Below are 25372 nucleotides of genomic sequence, written 5' to 3'. Positions count from 1 at the left end.
ATCATGACTTCTGCAATATATATAAAACACACAATCCCCTGCATATGAAAAATAATATTTGAAATAATAAAATCATAGGTTTCATAAGATATAATGCACCAGAGTTGATATAGTAAGTTATATGAATCAATCATAGATTGAAAAACTTAACACACAATGTAGTTGATATTATAAGCTATATGAATCAAAGATACTTGACATGTGCGAGCGGCTTGTTAATCACAATACACTCTCACGATCCTTTTTGTTATTGTTATGTTATACTTACTGGGTTGTGTGCATGTCCGATATTCATTAATGATACAAAGATCATTTTAATATCTTATACAAGAGGCTCCACTCGATACTCCTATAGGTGATTTTATCAAATCTACAATGCAAAACATACACCACCTTTAAGGAATATGAAAATAATTAAAAACTTTGTCTAAAATTCTTACACCGTATAGAATTTTTTAATTATAAAGTTTAACCTCTTGATAATATAATCTCTGACACTTTCGCACGAACCATAGAAATGGACATAATTGATTAAAACAACTTTAATGTTATTAGAACTAATAATTGACTTGTCTTTATCCATATGAACATTGCTCATATGATCTCCAATCACAAAAGTTGAATTACCATCACTTGCTTATTTGCAAGTGGCTTAAGTCTCATTCCTCTAGATGTTTCTAAAATCATATTTCTTCGTGGGAATTTTTTCAGAGGATCTGCTAGATTCCATTTTGACTACATATAATCAATGGAAATTAGTTTACTTTTTATTCTTTATTATATATTTCATTAGATTATATCTCAAATGCATGTGTCTCTTATTTTCATTGTAGTTCTTATTTTTCGCTATAACTATTGTCGATTGGAAATCATAATGTTTTGACACTTATGGGGTTGGTTCCATTCGCATGAAATGCTTGCTAAAAAGTTGTTCAATTGCTCAACCTTACTATTAGTCATCTCGAGAGCAACTAACTATATTCCATTATAATAATTGTTTGTTTGACTTATCTTCATGTAATCACATTACTCTCAATTATGAATAAATAACCACTATTGAACTCTATCTTATCTGAATTAGATATACAGTTAACATCATTCTACCTTTTTAATACAATAGAAAATCCACTATATTCAATGATATGATGCATTGAACCTCTTAAAATCTCGTAATTACTCTAGGTGCATCTTAATATTCTTAATTAGAATATTAAATGTATATTCTCAATCTATCAAGTGTCATCAATGTTTTATATCCTATTAAAATTTAGGTTTAATAGGTTCGGAGGTCCCTATATTTGGGGGTTTGTTTCAATTGGGCCCTCCAATTTTGAAAGTGATCAATTAGGTCCCTAATTTTGTCAATTTGAATCAATAAAAGTTAAATGCAGTTAACGTGAAGTTTTTGAACATGTGGCACGCTGACGCTTCCAAGTGGCACCGTTTCAAGTGCATAGGTGGATTATAAAAGGGTGAAATCCCTTTTAATTTAGGGATTATATGTGAAGGTGAAATCCCTAAATTAAAAGGGATTTCACCCTTTTATAATCTGCACTTGAAACGATACCACCTGGAAGCGTTAACGTGCCACATGTTCAAAAACTTCACGGCGTTAACTGCATTTAACAGAAAGACTTTTATTGATTCAAATTAACAAAATTACGGACCTAATCGATCACTTCAAAAATTGGAGGACCCAATTGAAACAAACCTCCAAATATAGGGACCTCCAAACCTATTAAACCTAAAATTTATTATTTTTATTCAATTTAGTCTTTTTTTTAAACAATATAGCAACTTTGTCAGTTTCCAAACACAAATCAAATTTAACTTTTATATAAATACTATAATAATATTTTTATTAAAATTCACATTTTTATTAAATATTTTTAAAATTATTTTTAAATCAACTAATTATAATATAATTATTAGATTTATATTTCGTTTTTGCTATATGTTAAAAATAAGATTATGTTTGATTTACAAATAATAAAAAAGTTTTCTTCTAGTTTTAAACTAAATTTAATTAATCCTATTTTTTTTAACACAATGAATAATCACATAATTATAACAATTATATTATAAAATTACAATGAATTTTAATAAAGATATCACTATAATGTTATCCTAAAAATAAATTCGATCTTAAGAAGAAAAATATAATTGTTCTAATTTTTTTAAATAAAGTAAGACAAAATTGAATTAAAATGAATCCAATTGAATATAAAACACACACCTCACAGTATCGTATCACATTACATGACATTAACTAACTTGATATGTGCATATTTTTTTTTAAATGAAAAAAAAATCACGATCCACATTCTATTAATGATTTAAATAGTTTTAAGAAAAAAATTAACAAAAATTAAAACTTTATTAACTAAAAAGACACACGAAATAAACTAATTAAAAACAAAAACTATTTAATATTTAAGCCTATATTTTATTATCAAAACCTTTTCTTAATTAATGTGACATTATAAATATGGTATTTTTATGGCTTTATACAATATCGACATTATGGTTATATTTAACAACCTGAAATAAACTAAAAGGAAAAAAAAAAAAACATAGAAGATTAATTACAAAATTTAAAAATAAAATCGAATAACTCCTCTTTCATGGGAAAAAAAAAAATATTGAACCAACATTATTTTAATTTATTTACTATAAGGAAAAGTTTATTCTGACATGCCATGGTAGTCGTTCCCCGAAACTTAACTCTGAACAGTGGGTAAACGACGACATCGTTTTGGATCTGTGATACCGAAGCAAGCACAGTTAACCGATCCAAGTATTGGTTTTGCAACGTTTTGTTGGCGAGAGGAAGCAGTTGAACGGGAACTGGGGAAGAGGAAGGAGTAGGTTGCAAAGTGAGAGAAGATGAGCAGAAACGATTCCAAGTACTTCTCCACTACTAAGAAGGGTGAAATCCCTGAACTCAAAGAGGAGCTCAATTCTCAGTACAAGGTATTCCATTCTCCAGATCCATTCACAGTCTTTCCTTTTTGTTCCCGATTATCGTTTCTACATTGCATTTTTGGATTCTTCGCCCGATCCCTCGCTCTGCATTTTCGATTCCTTTCAGTTTGAGCTTCAAATATCAGAGAATTCGCCAATACGTAAATAGTAATTGGATGACTAACAATATTCCGATCTGTTTAAATGTTGGTCGAGATTGTAATTTAGTTATCTTCATTTATGTTTTAAATTTAGTGTTTCAACTTAAAACTTTAACTACGATGGGCGGCATTTACTTGTTAAACCATGGAGCCTTTTGCTATGTTAATGTTCCTGTTTTCATTTACGAATTTTATTGTTAGCGTGTTTGAATTTTGTATTATTCTATCAGTTTTTACTACCAAGCTTTCGATTGGGGATTAATATATTGCATTGTTGTGGTGGTAAGATTTGTTGATGTTCTGACTGACAACTGATCGTATGGAGATTGCTGTTTCACTGTTTGGAGTTTGTGACATGTTTTCTTCGACGTTTTTCACTCTCTTTTGTTGCCATGGTTGAAAATTGCATGCTAGAGGGCACGGGAATCTTAATTCTGTTTTTCCTTGTTTAATAGGATAAAAGAAAAGATGCAGTGAAAAAGGTGATTGCTGCTATGACAGTTGGAAAGGATGTCTCTTCATTGTTCACAGATGTGGTGAATTGCATGCAAACAGAAAATTTGGAGCTGAAAAAATTGGTTTACTTATACCTGATAAATTATGCAAAGAGCCAGCCTGATCTTGCTATACTTGCTGTAAATACATTTGTGAAGGTAAAAGCTGGAATTCTACTTTGTTTGTCTTTCTCTCTCTCTCCTGTAGTCTTAACGTATTGTTTCTTTTGTTATTATCTTGTACTGCTTTTGTATTGCTTTCATGGTCTGTCTTCACTATATTCCCTATTCCCTCCTCATCTTGAGATCCCAACTTTTCTACTATATGTTTTAAATTGTGTAATTCATTTCAAATGCTTGTTCATTAACCCAAAGGGTGGTCCCAGCACTCCATCGGATATGTTTTTTAGAAAATTTAAATAATAGATTATAATACTCGTTTACTGAATGTTGTTCTCCCTGTCTCTGTGTGATGGAAGCAATCTGGATTTGTGTGTATGTGTGTTTAAATTGCTTTTTATAAAACGATTTGCAGGATTCCCAAGATCCAAATCCTTTAATTCGTGCCTTAGCTGTACGGACAATGGGCTGCATTCGTGTTGATAAAATTACTGAGTATCTATGTGACCCCCTTCAAAGATGCCTAAAGGTACTCATGCAGTGTTGTTATATTTTGCACCTGTCTACTATTGAGTTTGAAAGGTTAACTATTTTCAATTTCTTCTTGTATTGATAAGAGCGACAGTATGTGTTTAAAGCCATCTATTTGCTACCCTTACTTGTATAAGCTGTATGTGATACGTTGACAGGATGATGATCCATATGTTCGTAAGACAGCAGCCATTTGTGTTGCAAAGCTTTATGATATAAATGCAGAGTTGGTTGAGGATAGGGGTTTTCTGGAATCTCTGAAGGATTTGATATCTGATAATAATCCAATGGTGGTAGCTAATGCAGTGGCAGCACTTGCTGAAATTCAGGACAACAGTAGTAGACCCATCTTTGAGCTCACAAGTAACACACTCACAAAGCTCCTCACTGCTTTAAACGAATGTACAGAGTAAGTTACATTTTGATGATTGTTATCAGAACTTCAAACTGAAGACACTGTTGGGTTTTAGCTATATTGCAACTTCTCTTCCTCTTGACCAAGGGTTTAAATAGTAGTTGGTAAATTCGGATGAGCAGCTGATTAGTTACGATTTTGTTTCATTAGGGCAATATATGTTAACACACTATTTTTTCATATAGATTATAATTATTAGACCGAAAAGTATCATAAGACCGAAAAGTATCACTACTTTATTTTGTCATGTTGAGTGTCAATTTATCAGTCATTGCTTTAGTTGTCATCATCTTGATTTTTCCTTATTCGTCTTTAAAGTTTGATATCATATATGATTTATTAAATGCATAACTTGCTTTTACTTAATGTATCAGATGGGGTCAAGTTTTTATACTGGACGCCCTTTCTAGGTACAAGGCAGCTGATGCTCGGGAGGCTGAAAATATTGTAGAAAGAGTTACACCGAGATTACAGCATGCCAATTGTGCAGTTGTACTATCGTCTGTTAAGGTATTTATTTCTGGAACTTTTATCTTGTTACCATATATATTAGCGTTAATGCTTCAGAAATCACATTTTGCTGGCTTTTCAGATGATCCTTCAACAGATGGAGCTCATCACCAGTACTGATGTGGTTCGGAATCTATGTAAAAAGATGGCTCCTCCTCTTGTGACATTGCTCTCAGCAGAACCTGAGATACAGTATGTTGCCCTGCGGAATATCAATCTTATAGTACAAAGAAGACCAACAATTCTTGCTCATGAAATTAAGGTATTGGTCCAAGATTTAGTTTGTGAACTTGTCAGTTATTTATAATATAGTTGGGCACCGGTGAAGAACTTCTGTACCCGATTGTGGAGGATGCTGTCATTATGGAGCTGTTTACTCTGTTTGTAGGTTTTCTTCTGCAAGTACAATGATCCGATCTATGTGAAAATGGAAAAGTTGGAAATCATGATAAAACTTGCTTCAGACCGAAACATAGATCAGGCAAGCTTTACTTTCTTTTAGTTCGTATGTCCCTTCCCCTGTATTTTTTTTTTATTTGGTAAAAGGTTATTTCTACAGTGTCTAACTAAAGATGTCTTTAATGATTTATCCTAATTCCATAAGAATCTCTTGCCAATTTTAGCTACTTTTTTTGTTGATAGTTTTGTTGTGGAGGACAATTTATCCTTGTATTTTTTTTTGTGCTCTCTACTGAAATTTCCTTTTCTATTGAACAAGAGGTTATCCTATTCAATAGTGAAACTCACATTTCCTTCATTTGTTTGGTACAGAATTATAACCTTTTCATGTGCATATTCATGTAAAATTCCCTCGCCTTGTAAAATTCCCTCCCCCCCTCCAATGTAAAACTCTTTAATCTAACAATCATGATTCACTATCATCACTCATGACAGATTTGTTGTTGTAAAACTTGTGGTCCTACAGCTGTATTCTATTTGGTAAATTTTATGTGTGGTTAGTTTTAATTTTTATTAACCTTTAAATTTCGATATTGACAGGTTTTATTGGAATTTAAGGAATATGCTACTGAAGTTGATGTAGATTTCGTTAGAAAAGCAGTTCGTGCAATTGGTCGTTGTGCCATCAAATTAGAAAGAGCAGCTGAAAGATGTATTAGTGTTTTGCTTGAATTGATCAAGATAAAAGTAAATTATGTGGTTCAAGAGGCTATCATTGTTATCAAAGATATATTTAGAAGATACCCCAACACGTACTAAAACTTTTTATCTCTTTTTTTTGGATGCGGGTGGGGAGGGGCTGCGCAACAAGAGTTGTGTTAGAGTTTATATTTATCACATTCAAACTTTGAAGTTTTGAATCTCTGTCGTTTTTGAAGCTATGAGTCCATAATTGCAACACTTTGTGAGAACTTAGATACTTTGGACGAGCCAGAAGCCAAGGTATGTTTCTTTATGTGCCTTTATAATTTCCTTCACGAATGCTTATGTTTTCATCCCTTTTCCATCGAGGATAGGCATCAATGATTTGGATAATTGGTGAATATGCGGAGAGAATTGACAATGCTGATGAACTTCTGGAAAGTTTCTTGGAAAATTTCCCTGAAGAACCTGCACAAGTCCAACTACAATTGTTGACAGCTACTGTGAAACTTTTCCTCAAGAAGCCAACTGAAGGTCCACAGCAAATGATTCAGGTCCTGCCATATAATGCTTGTTTTGTTCACATCTTGTTTTCTTGGTTTTTTCAATTCAAATGAATATCTTTGGTACTCTTTACTGATTATGAAAATCTATTCTTTCCTTTTCCTCTTCCTTCAAGTTGTGTATATAAAAGGACTACTTGTTTTAAATATCAATTCTTTTGTAACTGAGATAATATTGAAATTCGTTGTTTCAGAAAATTTAATGTTTTTCTATTATCATCATCATCATCAACATCATCACTGCGCACATGTTTTTTCCCCATGTTGTGGTTTACAATGCATTTTTATTTTCCAAAAAAGAACTGTGACGATATTTAAGAGTGACTGTTTTAGATATACATCTAAAACAATTCTTAAAATTATTGTAACCAAATCTGGAAGACAAGTCTAGCATTCTGTCATCACTCATCGATTAAGTTGTTTTTAAGAGCCTCCTTTAAATTGTTCATTAAAAATGTTGGCATCTGTTTCATGTTTATTCTTCTTATGATGGTATACCAAGTTTCACTTTATAGTTAATCATCACAGGTCGTTTTGAACAATGCCACTGCGGAAACAGATAATCCTGATTTACGAGATCGTGCATACATATATTGGCGTCTCCTCTCAACTGATCCTGAGGTTTGTTTTTTGTCTTTTTCTCTTTGACCTTTCCAACATAATCTGTTAAGGCGGATACCTGACTGAAGATTGGATAGTCAAGCTAAACTTATTTATTAGCTTTTTACTCTTCACAGAGACGTTCTTCATTTGTTTTATCATTCTTTGCAAAAGATTATGTATGTACATTGTGATTCACCATCTATCATTAACTTGATTTTAGTTCCTAACCACATTCAAATGATACTTTTTCCCCTTATTATTTTTAATTTCTTTTTGGGACACAAATTTCTAGTTGTAGATACCCTTTTTTATTTTCCCCAGGCAGCCAAGGATGTTGTGTTAGCGGAGAAGCCAGTGATAACTGATGACTCAAACCAACTTGATCCCTCCCTACTTGACGAGCTTCTTGTGAACATTGCTACCTTGTCTTCTGTTTATCACAAGCCCCCAGATGCATTTGTGACCCGCACACACTCGTTAGCCCAGAAAACTGAAGATGGTGACTATCCCGAGGGAGATGAAATAGGGTATTCTGAGTCATCTGCGAATCCTGCTAATGGGGCTGCTTCACCACCAAGTTCAAGCTATTCAGTTCCTGCATCTGTTGCACCAGCTTCACCTCCACCCAGTGCCCCTGTCCCCGATTTACTTGGGGATTTGATGGGCATGGATGATTCTGTTGTTCCTCTGGATCAGCCAGCTACTCCTGCCAGGTGAATGAAACTGTGTAGATTGTGGTTTTACTTATGAAATTTCCTACCTAAATTAACTACGCCCCCTTAGAAGTGTTGCATTTACTCTCTTCTATGAATGAATAAAAGATCATTTCCTTTGTACAGAAAGAGATTAATGATAATTTTTACAATGTCACGGTACTATTCAATGCTAAAACTTTTTCACGAGTTTGGAACAGTGTTGACTGAAACTTTCATTACTTTGCATTTATGAAATCATGCTTAATTATATTTTTTGCCTCGCATGCAGACCTGCATTGCCTATTGTACTTCCCGCTTCTACTGGTCAGGGTTTACAAATCAGTGCACAACTGACCAGGCAAGATGGTCAAATATTTTACAGTATGTTGTTTGAAAACAACACTCAAGTTCCACTTGACGGCTTCATGATTCAGTTTAACAAGAACACATTTGGCCTAGCAGCTGCTGGACCCCTTCAGGTTATTTTTGCCCAATTCCCATATAGTTTTACTTCCATACTTCTACCGAATAGTTTCTAATAATAGGTTAATTGCCTTCCAGGTTCCACAATTGCAACCTGGAACATCAACCAGAACACTCCTTCCTATGGTTTTGTTCCAGAACATGTCCCAAGGTCCTCCTAGCTCACTTCTGCAGGTTGCTGTAAAAAACAACCAGCAACCCGTGTGGTATTTTAACGATAAATTCTCATTCCATGTCCTTTTTACCGAGGATGGTAAAATGGAACGTTCTACTTTCTTGGAGGTATACCTTTTCATTGTTCTGACTCTTTTACACTAAACTTTTGATCTCTGTACATTATACGAAACTTTATCAAATTCTATAACTTTGTCACTTGTTAAGCTGATCACTATCTGTGTTACAGACTTGGAGGTCCCTTCCGGATTCAAACGAGGTTTCAAGGGACTTCCCGGACATTGTGGTTGGCGGTGTGGACGTGACCTTGGACCTGCTCGCTGCATCAAACGTGTTCTTTATTGCAAAACGCAAGAATGCCAACCAGGATGTGTTTTACTTCTCAGCTAAGATCCCTCGAGGGACACCGTTATTAGTTGAGCTTACCACAGTGGTCGGAAACCCTGGTGTCAAATGCGCAATCAAGACACCAAGCCCTGAAATGTCGACATTTTTCTTCGAAGCCATCGAAACTCTTCTCAGGAGCTAATATCATTATCATCATCATTTCTTGTGTCATCAATTTTTTATTAATTTTGCTCATACATTGTTTTTGCCAGCATCTTTAATAGATATTCTGGACAGGGGGTTGTAAATTCGAAAAAAATTACCCACTGATTCATAGCTGTGGCCTTGTGGACAATGTCTGTTGAGAGGTTTGGATGGTTTGTAATATTGTGATTTGTTTGTAACAACTACGATTACTAGATGCTATTAACATTTTTGTATTAGCAAGTGCAAGTTCTCTTACCAGCAAAGTTTCTTAAATTACATTCATCTCCATTTTTATTTTAAAATATATACTCCTCTCCCCTCCTATATGAATGTAAGTTATATTTTAATAATTTTCAATTAAAATAAATATCTTAACAGTGGTAAGTAAATAATTATTAAATATCTTACAATGATATTTAAGCTTCTATTAAAGCTTCCAATATTCTACATAGTTTATTATTGATTTGAGTAGTTTAGAGAGTAAATTTGAGATTTGAATTGTTTTTATTATCAGCTCTAAAATTTTATAAGGATTTATTTATATAATCCTTTTTATATTTATTTCTTCTTGTTAATTTAAAAATTATATACATTTGATTAGCAAAGTGACTTTTGATGACTTAATAAAATTAACATGCGCTTGGCGTCATTACGTACTCATTCCCTTTTTAGAACCATATCGAATTCATTAAATATTAAATTAGATATTATAAAATATGACTTGTGGCGTCGATTTTGCCAAGTATTGAACATTTTTTAATGACCCCAAGGATAACGTGTGTTACGATAACGAATGGACACTCCTGCGAAGTGTGCATAGAGAAAGAAGAGAAAACTGAATTCCATGCCGCCACTTTCATTACCTCTGAATTTGAAATGGATGCCGTTGAGTTTGAAGGCCACTGCCACCTCCACCGCCACTAACAAAGTCACCGAAGTGCCGCTGCCGGAGAAAATCCGCAACTCGAGAATTCTCGTTCTCGGTGGAACAGGTCGGGTCGGAGGATCCACCGCCATTGCGCTCTCAAACTTCTGTCCCGACCTTCAAATCCTCGTCGCCGGTCGAAACAGGTCAGTTACGGTTCCCGTGCGTCACACGCACCGCCGCTATAATCGTGTTTGCGTGTAGTTCTAATTCGTGTGTGTGCATGGCACGTGTGGCAGGGAGAAAGGTGAGGCTCTCACCGCTAAACTTGGAGGAAATGCAGAGTTTGCTCGTGTTGACATCGACGACGTGAATTCACTGGAAATTGCGTTGAAGAGTAAATTGTTCTCGCTCGCTACCGATTCCCGTTCAGTGTCTTGTGAGCTATAAATTGAAATTGATTTTGAATGTTGTAATTGTAAATGAATCTGTGCAGGTGTAGATCTCGTAGTTCATGCTGCTGGTCCCTTCCAACGTGCAGAAAGGTGTACCGTGCTTGAAGCTGCAATAAATACTAAGGTAGCTTCTATTTACTATCATAATTTCTGAATTGTTATGTTCAGTGTTCTGTGCATGCATCTTAGCGTATAGACATTTAAAAAAATTAGTTGTATGTTTCTTGCCGCAGACTGCGTATATTGATGTTTGTGATGACACGAGCTACGCATGGCGTGCAAAATCCTTGATGAAAAGGGCGTTGGATGCAAATGTTCCGGCCATAACAACTGCAGGAATATACCCTGGAGTTAGCAATGGTGCTTACCTACCTGTCAGCAGTGTTATGTTTCCAAATCAGGACCAGAAAATAATATGAAATTTTTTCATCACCAATTTATATTAAACTAACGTGGTTAGCGCTTGATTATCGAAAGTAAACACTTCTATAAGAGAAAGTTAGAAGAAAAAAGTAAACGAGTTTCTTCTTAAATTTAAATTAGCTTAAATATGAGTTAAAATTAATAATTTTGAAAAATTATGAGTGTTTCTGTTACGAAACTAATTATTGTATAAACTAATCTTGGCTTATGCTGAAGCTTGTTTATTTTTTTCCGTAATTTTTTAGATGGAGAAGTTTATTTAAAGATGCCCACAAATTGCTGATTTTAGTTTCATTTTTATTTTTACTCAACTGTGTGAGATAAAATATGCATTTGCAACTTTGCTTGACCAATTCATGCTATTTATATGGCGCGGCTCCATCCGTGACTATTGGTTTCTCCAGTGGGTTCATGAGTAAAAAAAAAAAGTTGAGTAAAGGTCAATTTTAACTTATGAGGGAAGAGGTTTTATCTAAATTGAGTATATGTTGCTATACATGCAAGATAGAGAGTGCATGCTGATTGGCAGAAATATTCTTTGTTAATTAGATTGGCGTTGGGAGTAGATCGTGATTTATGGTAAATGACAATCTTGTTTCCTCTGCTGTATTTTGGTTGCTAACACTTCCTATAATTGTACAGTCATGGCAGCAGAGCTAGTCCGTGCAGCAAATGAAAGTAAAGATAAGCCAGAGAGGCTAAGGTTGGTGGATCTTCTTATATAGTTATAAATTTATGATTTATTATTTTAAAGGCAAACTATTTCGGTTGATATGTCAATTGTCATCATATGTTGAATTCCTTGATATGTTATGTCTAGACATGTCAGATAATTGATAATGAAATGAAACATACTGCGCATCAAATACATCCTTAAAGTCGTATGTTATCAAATTATTTACATTCTGGTATGTAGGGAATAAGTTCTTTTACTAATTTAATGCATATTTTCTCCTATTATCTGCTGAGGTGTAATAAGCACAGCCTGAAATATGGCAAAAATAAAGAATCCAAAAATGGCATGAAGAACATTCTTGTTTGTTTATTTTCTGAGCTTCATGTTGATTCAGCACTTATAAGGTTCTATGTCAACTCAGATTCTACTACTACACAGCTGGAACTGGTGGTGCTGGTCCAACCATATTGGCTACAAGCTTCTTGCTATTGGGAGAGGAAGTAGTTGCGTATAACAAAGGTTGTTCTCTAAAGAGCTTGATCTAGTTCTTTTTTTTATCTAGATTAAATTACCATTTTGTTTGTAGGATTAAATGATGATGCTGGAATGTTCAACTAGGAGAGAAGATCAGAATGAAGCCATATAGTGCAATGCTCAACATTGACTTTGGAAAAGGAATTGGCAAACGAGATGTTTATCTATTGTAAGTTTGATGATATATAAAAAACATTGGAAGTCAGAATTACCCATCGTAGGAAACGAAAGTCATACTGTTTCATGACCAGTTCTATATGATAGATTGTTTACAACAAATTGATTTATTACCCCTATATATTTGCTTTCTTCAGAAATTAGGATTCCACCTCAATACATGGTTTTCAGGAATTTACCGGAGGTTAGCAGTGCTCATGAGATTTTAGGAGTGCCAACTGTAAGTGCTCGATTTGGAACATCACCATTTTTCTGGAATTGGGGAATGGAAGCTATGACAACACTTCTTCCTTCGGTATGCTCTTGATTGACTTGGACTGATATAGTTGCAGATAAGTCTAATTGATAACAATATGCATGAACATATTCTGTGCATGTAATGTTGAAAATATACGTTACTACCTCTATAATGAAATGGAACTGGAAATTGCGATTGGGATAACTATAATACCAGATTTCCTTTTCCTAAAATAATAAATCTGAAGTTATTTTTATTTGGTTTATTGTTTGTAGGAAACTGTTGAACTTTAGCTTTGATGTTTGTTAAAAGGCATAATCCTCCAACGTGATGTTTGACTATTTTGACTGTCTTCGCTTTAAAGCAAGAGGGAGGAACTTTTTAAATTTTATTTCGTTTGATTAAAAAATTTAGAGGGCTAAAATCCCTCCTCTCTAATTTTTGCCTCCCTTGAATAGTTAGTGGGGGGATTTGAACAGTGTAATAAATTGTCCCAACAAATTATTTCATCTTTTATATTTACCATTACTACATGAATAAAAAAAAAAGTTCCCCATTACTACTCAATGGTATTTATACGGCCTAACTCTAAATTATCCATATTTTCCCTCCTCAATCAAACAAAATCACATTTGGCAGTCATCCTTTCCCTTTTCCTGAATCAAACGAAATAAGAAGACCTCTATTTCTCTCCTCTCCCCTCGCTTCACCACTATTAAAATCGCTCTGCGCCCCATCTCTAATTTGAACCAAGAGCTACGAAAAACATAATAGCAAGCTGTGGAACCATAAAAACAAAATTAGGAGGAGGTACGTAACGAGAAAACAAAACATGAAAATCGAAATGAAGATTATGTTGTTGATTAATCTGATAGTGACGTGTGATTAAACATGCAGGAATTTCTGAGAGACAGAAATAAAGTACAAAGTTTGGTTCAGTTGTTTGATCCTTTTGTAAGAGCATTGGATGGGATTGCTGGAGAACGCGTATCAATGAGGGTGAGGGGAATGCAAAGGGTTTAACCATCTTTTTCTTCAATAAATTACGTAGTTGTTTGTTATAAATTATAATATTAGTAAACTGCGAATATAAACTACTTATTTACTTTACCCCTTCCCTCCCAATGGACAGGTGGATTTGGAGTGCGCAAGTGGACGCCATACTGTTGGTATATTCAGTCACAGGAGACTTTCAGTGTAAGTTTTCCCTTTCTCTAATTTTTTTGGGAAACTTTGTGCAAAGTTTTAACTATGCTTACATTAAGCTAGTTTATGTGACATTTTTTCTATTATTATTATGTCAATATATTTAAGGGATAATTTTTGAAATATTTCTGCTACAAGCTTTTTATGACTTTTGCTTTTCCTATATAGGTGAAGTATATAATCCCTAACCTACACCTTCATTAAAAAGAACATAATGCAAGAAAAACGGGTTTTACAATGTCAAGAAGGAAGAATTGTGTTTAACAGTTTTTAATTTCATCAATAGAGTCTTAGAAAATTTTCTTTGGAACATTTTATTAAAGTATTAAAATAAAGAAATCAAGTTCACTTATTATCCAAGAAAATACAAAGAACACAAAATAAGAGAAATGATAAAGAAAAAAGGAAAGGAAATTTTATATTGCTGAGTGAGATTGTCATATTATCAATGGAATTTTCTTTTTTTTTCTATACGTTTTCTTTCCATTTTATATGTCCAGAGTGGAGAAAGGTGATATGATGAGTGACATGTTAAACAAAGATACCAGTGAACACCTTCATTTTGACATTTATTGAGAAAGAAAAAAAAAAAGTGATATGATGAGAAAAGAAAACAAGTTTTAATGAGATATTCAGAGTAAAGTTGGTGGACATCTATACTCTAAAGGGCATCAAGCGAGGGAGAAATAACTAAAAGGATCAGTGGACACTTCCACTTTAAATGACACCTATTGAGAGCAAAAAAACAAAACAAAAGGAGAATTTGAATGATACTTGATATGATGTGATGATAGAGATATAAAAAGAAATTATGGAAATTAATGAGATATTTAGAGTGAAGACATGTCCACTAGTAATTACTTTATTAAAAGATCTTCGGTCATGCCGTGGTAGAATCTATATGTATGAAAGTATGCTTATGTTTGGAAAAAGTTCTGTATAAATATTTATAGGAAACAAGATATTGAATTTCTCTTCTAAGTTGAGTCATGTCCTTAATTTTTACAGAAGTTCTTGCTTTTTTTCAAAAGATAAGGTACTCATTGGTTTTAGCTAATGGAAAAAATTGAACTTAACTTATGGAAAAAGTTTATCTAAACATGACTCCAAAACCCAATGTTTTTTCTTACTTGATTCACTCAACCATCTTTTTTGTTCGAATTAATACAAATTGATATACTATAATCTAATCATGAAAATGTATGGTCGTTGATTTTTATAATTACTACCTTGGAAATCAGACTGAGGCTAACATGGACCAGTGCTTTAGATGCATTTGGGTGTCAAGAATAATTTCTGATTGGATGCCTATTTAACTCTTGGTCTATCCATCCGATTTCTATAATTTTACCGCATCAACAACTGTCAAGTAGATTCTAATCTCATAAAACCCGGAATTTAGTTTCTTTTTATTAGTAATGACGAATGCCACTGTGCACTTTTTTCAGATCTGTTGGAATTTCCACGGCTGCTTTTGCACTGGCAATTCTTGAAGGAAGCGCTCAGCCAGGAGTCTGGTTTCCTGAAGAGGTATGTGTGTCCACGTCTCAATTTCATTTTATTCTTTGCAATCTAAAAGGAACCGTAGGACATTTCTTTTGCAAACAAATATATGACAATTTCATCCGATTCTACAAGCAGCCTCAAGGAATTCCTATTGAAGCTAGAGAAGTTCTTCTCGGGCGTGCTAGCCAGGGAACTTTTAACTTTGTAATGAACAGGTACGCTTTCTAATATCAGTGCCCGTGTTCTGTATTATTGGTGAATTTGGATTGTTAACAATTTTTTTCGGTTTCTGAAACATAAACAGATCACCATGGATGGTTGAAACAAATCCAAAGGAGCTCGGGTTAGGAATATACTTATAAGTCTGCCCGTACCACCGCAAAATTGAAATTTAGTAAAATTCATTTTAATGTACTGCAAGGCTGTAAGTGTATATTGTTCTGGGGACATCGTTCATTTTCATGCATGTACGAGATTAATTGATAGATGTCCATAAGAATAATGTACAAAATGCTTATCTGTTTGGATTTGTGAAATGAAAAATGACCTTCTTCGGTAAGAAAGGAAAACAGAATTTTTGTTATGTGATTTCACTTTACCAGTCGTTATCCATGACTAGGATATATTACTTCTAAAATTCCCCCTTTTTCTTTTAAATAAGGCACCAAAGGAATGACGATGTGTGTTCTTTACAACTCAATAATAAACAAGAAACACGAGGAGAAAATACGGAACCATAAGCATTACCTAAAGCTCATCAATTATTCAATTAAGGGTTACTTATTCATATTATGAATGAGCTCAATTTATTTTGAAACTAGTGTAAAACAGTATACATATTAAACATTTATTATGTAAATTTATTCAATAACGAAAAAGTATACATACTATGATTTGGGACTACTTCATAGTATAATTTATGTTTCTTTTAAAAGGATTGGTTTAATTAATTGGTTAAATGTACTTTACATGATATTGAAGTTTTACACGTGATTCTAATCCCAGCCTTAACCGTAATATTTCCCATTCATTGGTAGGATTCCTAACAAATGCTAAGTGGAGCTAGGTATGAACTTTTTCTACACAAGCCCAACTGGGTATGGTAATTACAATAGCTGTGGTGGTATGATTAAATTTCGTCTGTACATCTCTATCAATCTGTGTCTGTAAAATTTACATGTCTAAAAAATACCTTGCCCGACCATAATGCAAAATTTTCAAGCTTCAGGTGCTGGTTTCAGCAACCAAACTGCGAAGACAACTCTCAGGATGCAACCGTCGTGTCTTTTTCCAAGTGGAAAATTCTACCTCTCAAAGCGACCAGTACCATTGACCAGCAAATGAGCCAAGCTTTTCCAACTGCTACGTCATCAGTTGCAGAATTTTCCTAACTCGAAGGATTAACCCACGAAACAGCTCGTTCAATGCATCAAAACTCAGCATAATGCGTTAATTCAGAAGGTCAAATGCAGCGGATAACTTAAAAGGCACCATCTAACTAGGCCACATTTAAATAGTCAAACAGCAACCCAAATCCTCGTGGTATTAAATTCCTGAAAACTTTTTTATTTCCTGCTTGATCGGCCAGGTTCCGGGCCTCGGGTAGATGAATAACCATAAGATTTATAAGCCTCCCTCCACTGTCTTCTGCTACTTTGTTCAAATGGGTAATATTGGGCATCCACATTGTTTCTACCAATAGGTCCATGGCGTTTCTTTTGGGAATTCCTCATTTCTTCTTCTAGGTCATAACGGGCCCGCTACATAAAATGGAATAATGACCAAATGAATATGTAGCATAATACTCTTAAAGCTTACAACATTTAAACGACTTCCCATAATCATGGGAGTTTTTCTACATTACAGGGGGAAATGCATACTTACAAACACTGCAAGATGTAATCAAACTACAAGAACATTCAAGTTCTGCTGCTTTCCGTAATGATTCCATAGTACATGTAGAAGCAAATCAGATTTTATTCTAACTTCATTTTACTAGGGTCATAGATCTACTCATCTATCGCTGTTATTGATGCACGTTTATTTGATAGTATCACAGCTTTAGTATATTATTCCATTCCCATTATAACAAGATATCAACCTACCTTTTTCTATTTTCATCCAGCACCGCGTTGCAATAAAAGGAAACACATGAAAATTTATACTAATGGTCATTTGCTGCAAGTACTTAGAACACTGGTAAAAAATTGATTTTTATCTAAACAAACAAACTCACCAAATTCCTTTATGCAAGGTATCAGCTACCGGTCATTAGTAGCTGTTACCTACCTTGTTTTAAGGAACAGAAACATCTCATATGACATGCCAAGTGTCAAAAACAAATCCTAGTACCAGTAGGATTAATTGACACAATTCCGCAAAAAAACAACCTTCTACTAAGTTCTAACTATGCATAGAGCAAGCCTCTCAGCAAGATAATTAGTTGAAAATATATAAAATACCTTGGCAGGATCTGACAGGACAGCATATGCCTCCCCAATTATTTTGAAAAGCCTATCAGCATCTCTGTGTACTTCTTCAGCAATTACCTTCCAAATCTGATCATCTCCGTTGTCACTTTTGGTCAAAGACTGGCCAGCCTACACAACAAGATAAAATGTCAAAAGATTGATTACTAATTAGTGTGAGCACCAGACAAAGTGGACAATTAAACAACCTTGTCCGGGTGGTGTCTAAGTGCAGCTTTCCGATAGGCCTTCTTGATTTCAGATATCGAAACAGAAGGTTCAACTCCCCTGCCATCATAATGTCAGTTAGCTAATATCCTTAAATGAATGATAACATTTCCCTACATTAGCAACAAATAGTTTTTTAGCTGGCATTAGGTTTTCTTTGTCACAGATGAAAAACAACTACACAAAGAATGGTGTCAATTATAAACAGAAGTTTTATTCACTACGAAATTTGAATTTTAAACTAGGCCAATCATTTTTCTACTCTACTAATTAAAGGACAAGTAGACCAATATGCTCATCACTTGAAATATTACTGTGTGTGGAACTTTTCATACCAAATGGAATTTTCAATTATAAAAAGGCACAGCATAATAGTTTATGTATTTCGTCCCCATAAATAGAACTATATTTCTCACAGCTTTGACTAGAAAAGCATGCAAAAGTGGAAGTGATAGTGCCCAAAAGGAAGGCAATTTAGACTACTAGAAAAATGGGGTTAATTAATATATTATCAATGATAAGATAAAGAAGTTTGATTATTACAAAATGAGGTACATATCGAGAGGGATCTCCTTTCTGGCTTCCTCTTCCACTTCAGAAAGACGAACACGATTTTGTCTCAAATCATTAGATATTCCAAGTTGATTGACATTGTCCTCCAACCCCTTATTCAGAAGACAGACAAGCCTCCTCAGATCACTGGCTGCTTGGGCATAATCTCTGATCATCTCATACAAAGTTGCACGTCTAGAAAGTGCCTGCAAGAATATGAAAACATTCTTCTCATACTTATCATATAAATTTAAATCCTTAATAAACAACTCCCGGAATAACAATTAAAAATAGATATATTTGAAGATGCAACACACTAAGCTAAGACTGCTACTCTCTGATAGATTTAAACACAGTTATAACATCTAAAAAAAAACAATTATAACATGTCAAAAGAACAAATGAAGTACGGTTAAGGAGAGAAACCTTCAAATAATTTCCATCAAGGGCTATAGATAGACTGCAATCTGCAATAGCGTCAGTTATTTGACCTAAAGCTTTATAGGCAGCTGCACGGTTACAATAACAGACAGCTGCAAATGGACGAGACTCCACATTACATGACAAAGCAGATGTATAGTGTTCAACGGCTTCTGCATGCCTTCCAGCTTGAAATGCTGCATTCCCTGCAGTCTACATATAAATAGATTTACACCAATCCTAATCAAAAGCAATTCTCATGTTACAGGAAAAGGACACAAAAACAAAATGAATTAAACCAACAAAACCATCCTCAAATATGACGTGACTGTGGCACTTCAATTGTTTTCTTCGTGATAGAATAGTTGTACTTGAGAAGAGCATAGAAACACAAATGAAGATGACAAACTATCAATTTAAAGACAATTAGGGTAGTGTTAGTGTATGATGGGTGATCAGACTGGTTTGCAGAAGGTGTTGATATACTTGGTTGTGTCAATCCAAAATCTAAAGTTTACGAACATAAATATCTGTGGCTGTGCTTTACAAAAAGGTAAAAAAATCTGAAATAGAAAAGTTTCCGTGCTTCCCTCAAAACCTAAAAATACAAAAAAAAAAAAAAAAAACAAGAGCTTGAGCAGAATGACAGTCACCTAGAGCAATAGCAAGCACCATCAGTATGTTTGATGCAATAAATGCTTGTAGGTAAAAGAATTTATGTTGCTAATAAAAATTTCATTTTAAAAGTCAGTTGAGAACTCAATATAAAGACATACTAGAATAAAATAATATATTCAAGTAAAATAGCCAAAATAACAATTAGCTCACAAGACAAAAATAGAGAAGTATACTTCGAAACAGTTGATATGTTAGGAATCGAGATATTTAACAGACAATAAGGAATAAAGATAATCATCATATAAAGATCTAATGAAACACGTGAGCTAACCTTATGATGCAAGGCCTCACGTATGAGAGCAGCTAGTGGTATGAGTGAATCCAAAACCTTACGTCCATTCCTGCAGGGAGAGGATTTAAGGTGACCAAATAAAGGACCATAGCTATCAAATATTCACATTTTTATTTTCCCCTTTTCTTTTCGGTTTACATTTGAGGAGGGGCAGAGACGGATGAATGAGTCAGGGGTTAGTAATACATACTTGTTTACGGTAGACATCTTTTCCTGTTGTTTCTCTAGGAAAGAAAGACCCTCTTCAAGTTTTCCTAGGTAAAAGTAGGCTTTAAGCATCATTGAACAGCGCCAAATTCTGAAGTAGAAACCTTTTGAGAGTTGTGAATTATCCAGATCTGTGACTTCACAACCAGCATCCCATGGACATGCATTCTTCTCTGCAGAATCAAGGGTCTTGTCACATAGCTGAATCACCTCGTCATATCTACAAAGCTGATACGTGCGGCAAAAGTTATCCAATACAGACATAACTGGTACAAATTGTTGCACAAATATATTCAAGACAAATTTTGAGAGTCATAAAATCATAACCTAAGCTTAATGAAATTCCATCTTATTATAAGAAAGAGTCACTAACCATTAGCAGCACCTCCGCTTTCATTTCGAGCAATTTTTCAGAGTATGAACTTATCATTAGCGCCTCATCAATATGTTCTAGTGCTCTCTCTGCGTCAGTTGAGGTTCGTCTTAGCAAAAGCTGAGCTGAATGATTGATGACATCTGATACTTTCTGTAATATGCATTAAAACCACTAATCAATTCGAAAGTGAGGGACCAACATTCACATCAGACACATAAAAAAGTATAAATTAAAAAATATTGAAATCTGGTTATGGAGAATAGAGAAGGAAATGCCAAAAATGTTTGGAAAAGGTAATACATTTTTGGTCAGTACATGAAAAGGTTTGTCAACAAGTTCCTTGAAATGACGCCACCATTTTCAAAAATTATAACATTGTTAGCAAATCTGACTTGTCCAATGAATTTCTGGCAGGGCCTTTGGACGTGTGATAAATCTTTACATATTTTTGCATTTCAATCCCAATACATAAAACTTTTTTTTTCATTTTGTTCCCCTCAAGAAAGAATCTTTTAAATTAGTCCCCACACATGCCTAAACATAGTGTGAAGACAAAAATAAGGACCAATCAATAAAACAGAAACAACCCATTACAAATTACAATCAAGGTTACTAAACTTGAGAGTCTACATAAACTTGTGGAAAGTCTGTAAACTCAACTTTTAGACTAATAAGAGTCTATTTCATGCCAAAATTCAACAAAAATAAATAAATTTTATGATACCAATTCCACGTTCATGAATCGGTGATGAAATTGAAGTCAGTCCCAAAATAAAAATGAAACTGAAGCCATAAAATGAATACAGAGTCCGTATTAAATTGAAGCTACAAAATAAAAACAAACCCTAAACAAAATCAAAGGTCCCAAATTGTAAATGGTACCCTAAATAAATTAAGCCATGAAAATGGTTCTTAAAAGCAAGCCCCAAATTGAGAAACCTCTTGAAACAAAGAAGCTGAACTGAAGAAGGAGGAGGATGAAGAGACAAGACACGAGTCCAAATGTGACAGCAAGGCGACACTGAGGCACAGTGACGTCAAGGTGAGATGACGCGATGCCTCAACGAGAGCAGAATGTAAGTTATAGGAATTATTGGGATGGGAGGTAGATGGTAAAGGAGTAGGAAGACGCCATTCAGTGTGCGAAAGATGTAGGATGTGTGATATGTAGACTAATCTAATGGTTAAATAATACTGAGTCAGTGTAGACCACGTTTAAAGGTGGTCCATTGTAGCATTCACCATATACATATATACACACACACACTGGAAACTGATTAAATGCACTTTAAACCCTTGAAAGATTTACTGTAGAAGGGTAATGATAAATTCTATGTCAGACAAGTTCAGTCTAACATACTCCAAATTTTAACTCATTGCATGTGCAGCTTGTAGCTAATTAAAAATCATTAACCAAAAGGAAGAGCCTAATATATCAAGTTATGTCAAAAATATATTATTATCAAACCTGTGCCTTTTGTAAGCCATCAGAGGCTTCCACGGCAATTTTCCGATCAACACAAATATCAGTTCCTGATTGCAAGCATCTTTTAAAATTCTGTGATGCACCTTCAACTTCCCCCAGAGCAAGGTAACAACTAAAACAAGAATGAAAACAAAAGGACTTTAGGTATGCAATCATCAAACACGATACATGAAACTTTAGACATGAGGCACGAATATGCATGATGCTAGACACTAAAATGTATTTCCTGGTATGCATTCCTGTTATTGATTAAATGTATTTCCAAATTTTTAAATAGCAATCATGCACTAGATGCTAATTACTAAGGGCAGCGTGGTTTTGAGAAACATTTTCTATTTTCAGTTCTAATTACAGAAATGCCACCACCATGATTTAACTTGTTTCCTGTTTTCAATCATTTGTATAGGAATCGTGAAAAAAAAAATTATTGTTTAAAAACAGGAAACAAAATGAAAAAGTATGACATTTTGTAATTAAAAGTGAAAGCAGAAAAAAAAAATCTAAGCAAATGATCCTTAATGTTTTCGCACGCTTTCATTTGGTTCTGTCGTTTGATCCATTCCTTTTTACATCATGAATCATTACACACAACTTCCCAGTAGTATTATATCTACTGAGGTTGTACTCATCCTGCATGAAACTGAAGATTCATACAACTTAAATCATTGTGTACAAAGGGAGCCTGAAGAAACAGTGGAAACTTACTTTGCAGCTCTAAGTTGCACCTTGAGAAAATTTGGATCAATCTCATCAGCCTTCTTACAATCTTCTAGTGCATCTCTCATCCTACCAAGAGACATGTGTGTGGCAGCAAGGTTGCTGTAACATAGCAGCAAAGCCCTGAGACAGTTACGAGATGCTTCTGCTTGAGATACACAACTAAGTCCTTGTTTGTAACAATTCTCAGCCGCAGAAAGATCCCCCTTTTTATAGGCTTGATTTCCTCTGATACAGAGCACATTCAGTACAGTGAATGATGGTTGCAATATTGGTAAATTATTATACCAAAATCATTTCAATGCTACTCAACAAAAATCCATTTGTGTGTTTGCAGTAAACATTGCTATATTGTACTCTATTTCCGTTTACAAATCAGACGCAATTCTAAAAAGCAAGCTTTACACAACAAGCAAGTGACTGAAAAATTAGTAATGGAACTATCAAATATACATACTCACCTAAGCCTCCACTTTTCACAGGCTTCCTGAGCAGCAACGCTTGCAACAGAAATAGAAGCATAAGTCTCCTTTAACCCCTTCTCATTCTCATCAGAATCACTTGTTTTGGGCTGAGGAGAGGATACCTTGGGTTTTAAACCTTGCTCTAATGCGAAAAGAGATGAAGTTCCAGAAAATGGAGTAAATGCCACGGTAGATGATGAATAAGGAACCTTTATGTTTGGTGAGTAGTTGTAAGAATCGAGACCGACATTTTTCTTTTTGTGATGTCTTTTAGGACTATATGATTGAGCATCAGTTGAAGAAGCAGCAGCGAACGTGAAGGCAGACTCACTCGCTTTGCTTGAACTCATAGCACTACCGACATTCAACATGCTATCACTATGGACTTCAGTTTCTCCTGATACACCAGCCGCGTCACTAGTTATGTCCACTTGATCACCGGCAGACTTAAAGCTTTTAGTTTCAACCCCAGAAATTGACTCATCCTTCAGGTCTTCAACACAACTGTTTGCACGCATTTGATCCTCTGAAGTTTCCGGGTTTGTGTCTCTGAAGGCAACATCACCCTCGTTTATATTCAAGCTCTCTGTTGCGGCAATTAGATCTTCGTCGATGAGATCAACAGATGATGTTGCCGAATCATTGACCACGAGGTTCTTATCAACACTACATAACTCCTCGGATGTCAAAGAACTTTCCCTGGACCTTTCGTTTTCAGCCAGTTTTTCCTGATATGGTGACACATCCATCGGTGAACCCTGTAGTTGGTCTTGGGAAACACTTTCCTTCGAAACAAAACCCTCTCCATGCCATCGCTGGGTTGTGCTATAATGCTTCAGATTTTCTCTGCTTCTACTCATCCTCATTTTGCTACTCTTTTGCTTAAGTTTTCCCTCTTTGCCAACTTTTGGTGCAGGTGTTTTAAACTCAACAAAAGACGAGCCCGAACTATCTTGCTTACCAGTAAACACAAATCCCTCATCCTTGCTCACTCCAACGGGCTGAAAGAACATAGAAGACGAAGCCGACGCAGCACTTTGTGACACACCACTATCTTCAGAAATAACTTGAGCACCACCAACACTAGCACCTCTTCGGTCAATCGCCTCTGCAAAAGGATCGCACAAATTCGGTTCAGCACAATCCTCCTTCTCCTTAACTAGGTTTAACTTCTCCAATTTCTCCCACAAATCCGCTCCCATTTCACATTTTCCAAATGTAGTCACATTCTCCAAACTAGGTTTGGCATCAACTTTACTCTTGCGAATATTACTACCAACAGAGTCATTCACATTCAGATTCTTCAATTGACTTAAAACTTCATGAGTTGAGTTCTCAGTAGCAGCATTATTACCTCTTCCTTTATTAATGTTCAATTTCTTCCTCAGGTCATTCCGTAGGTCCGATTCGTTAAAACCTGTTCCACCTTCATTTACGATCTTCAACTTGTTCATCTGTTCAGAGACCGAGTTTTCGTCAACACGCGAAGAAGTATTAGTAGCGAACACGAACTCACCGTGGCGTGCGGCGTCGAAACCTTCGCCGATTTTGAGATTCCGGAATCGATCGCCAATTCCTGCAGCAAAGTCGGAGTTCGCAAATGCGGCATTGGCGGCAGCACCGTTGCGAAATGGATTGAAAGCGGGGGCGTTGTTGGGCTTCCGAACCTTGACGAATCTGGGCCGGGACAGGCCCGAAACGGAAGATGTGCTACTGAACGTGAAACCTGAGGTTGAGGTCGTCGCGTTCGCGTTCGCTTTTGGATTCGAAAACCTATTATCGTCACTGGCGTTGGGCGATTCCATTGGTTGGTTCAGTCGTTTTGGATTTTCGATAATCCAAATCAAGGACAAAGGAGGTGGCGCTGCCCTAGTTAGACGGAGCAAGTCGCCGGAGACGCGTCGGAATCATAGTGATTGAATCGACGATTCTTCTTCGTCGGGTTTCAGCAATCATTGGAACGCAACGCAACAAAATATGTCTACTCTAAATTCAAAATTAATCGCAGCTAATAATTAGTGATATTTTATTTTTTATTTTTTATTTTTCCTTCCAA

The 25372-nt window shown here is 35.0% G+C and overlaps 3 protein-coding genes across 3 annotated transcripts; 2 read left to right on the top strand and 1 right to left on the bottom strand.

The window, feature by feature from the left end:
- The first annotated feature begins 2685 nt into the window (after window positions 1-2685).
- LOC106756306 (beta-adaptin-like protein C) lies at window positions 2686-9624 on the top strand. The gene is made up of 15 exons (XM_014638681.2): window positions 2686-2973; window positions 3581-3778; window positions 4155-4268; window positions 4429-4679; window positions 5060-5195; window positions 5278-5457; window positions 5584-5676; window positions 6195-6406; window positions 6533-6596; window positions 6671-6850; window positions 7388-7480; window positions 7784-8175; window positions 8447-8636; window positions 8719-8922; window positions 9044-9624. Exons 1-15 carry the CDS (start codon window positions 2887-2889, stop codon window positions 9341-9343), a joined length of 2694 nt encoding a protein of 897 aa, XP_014494167.1. The 5' UTR covers window positions 2686-2886; the 3' UTR covers window positions 9344-9624.
- A 475-nt stretch (window positions 9625-10099) lies between these two features.
- On the top strand, window positions 10100-15911 carry LOC106776186. The gene is made up of 13 exons (XM_014663562.2): window positions 10100-10419; window positions 10513-10610; window positions 10710-10792; window positions 10902-11028; window positions 11734-11794; window positions 12189-12286; window positions 12386-12470; window positions 12650-12773; window positions 13614-13715; window positions 13849-13913; window positions 15371-15452; window positions 15564-15643; window positions 15733-15911. The coding sequence occupies exons 1-13, from the start codon at window positions 10193-10195 to the stop codon at window positions 15788-15790; spliced, it is 1290 nt and encodes a 429-aa protein (XP_014519048.1). The 5' UTR covers window positions 10100-10192; the 3' UTR covers window positions 15791-15911.
- A 426-nt stretch (window positions 15912-16337) lies between these two features.
- Window positions 16338-25053, bottom strand: LOC106756215 (TPR repeat-containing thioredoxin TTL1). The gene is made up of 11 exons (XM_014638535.2): window positions 23314-25053; window positions 22841-23080; window positions 22118-22247; window positions 20647-20799; window positions 20257-20501; window positions 20046-20115; window positions 19103-19309; window positions 18668-18882; window positions 18106-18184; window positions 17891-18028; window positions 16338-17188 (listed from the first exon to the last, which is right to left on the bottom strand). The coding sequence occupies exons 1-11, from the start codon at window positions 24768-24770 to the stop codon at window positions 16994-16996; spliced, it is 3129 nt and encodes a 1042-aa protein (XP_014494021.2). The 5' UTR covers window positions 24771-25053; the 3' UTR covers window positions 16338-16993.
- Window positions 25054-25372: the final 319 nt, after the last annotated feature.

The sequence above is a fragment of the Vigna radiata genome, chromosome 2 (assembly GCF_000741045.1).
Source record: "Vigna radiata var. radiata cultivar VC1973A chromosome 2, Vradiata_ver6, whole genome shotgun sequence".
Lineage (NCBI taxonomy): Eukaryota > Viridiplantae > Streptophyta > Magnoliopsida > Fabales > Fabaceae > Vigna > Vigna radiata.
The sequence above is the reverse complement of the archived record's forward strand: the minus strand, read 5'-3'. Positions and strand labels throughout refer to the sequence as shown.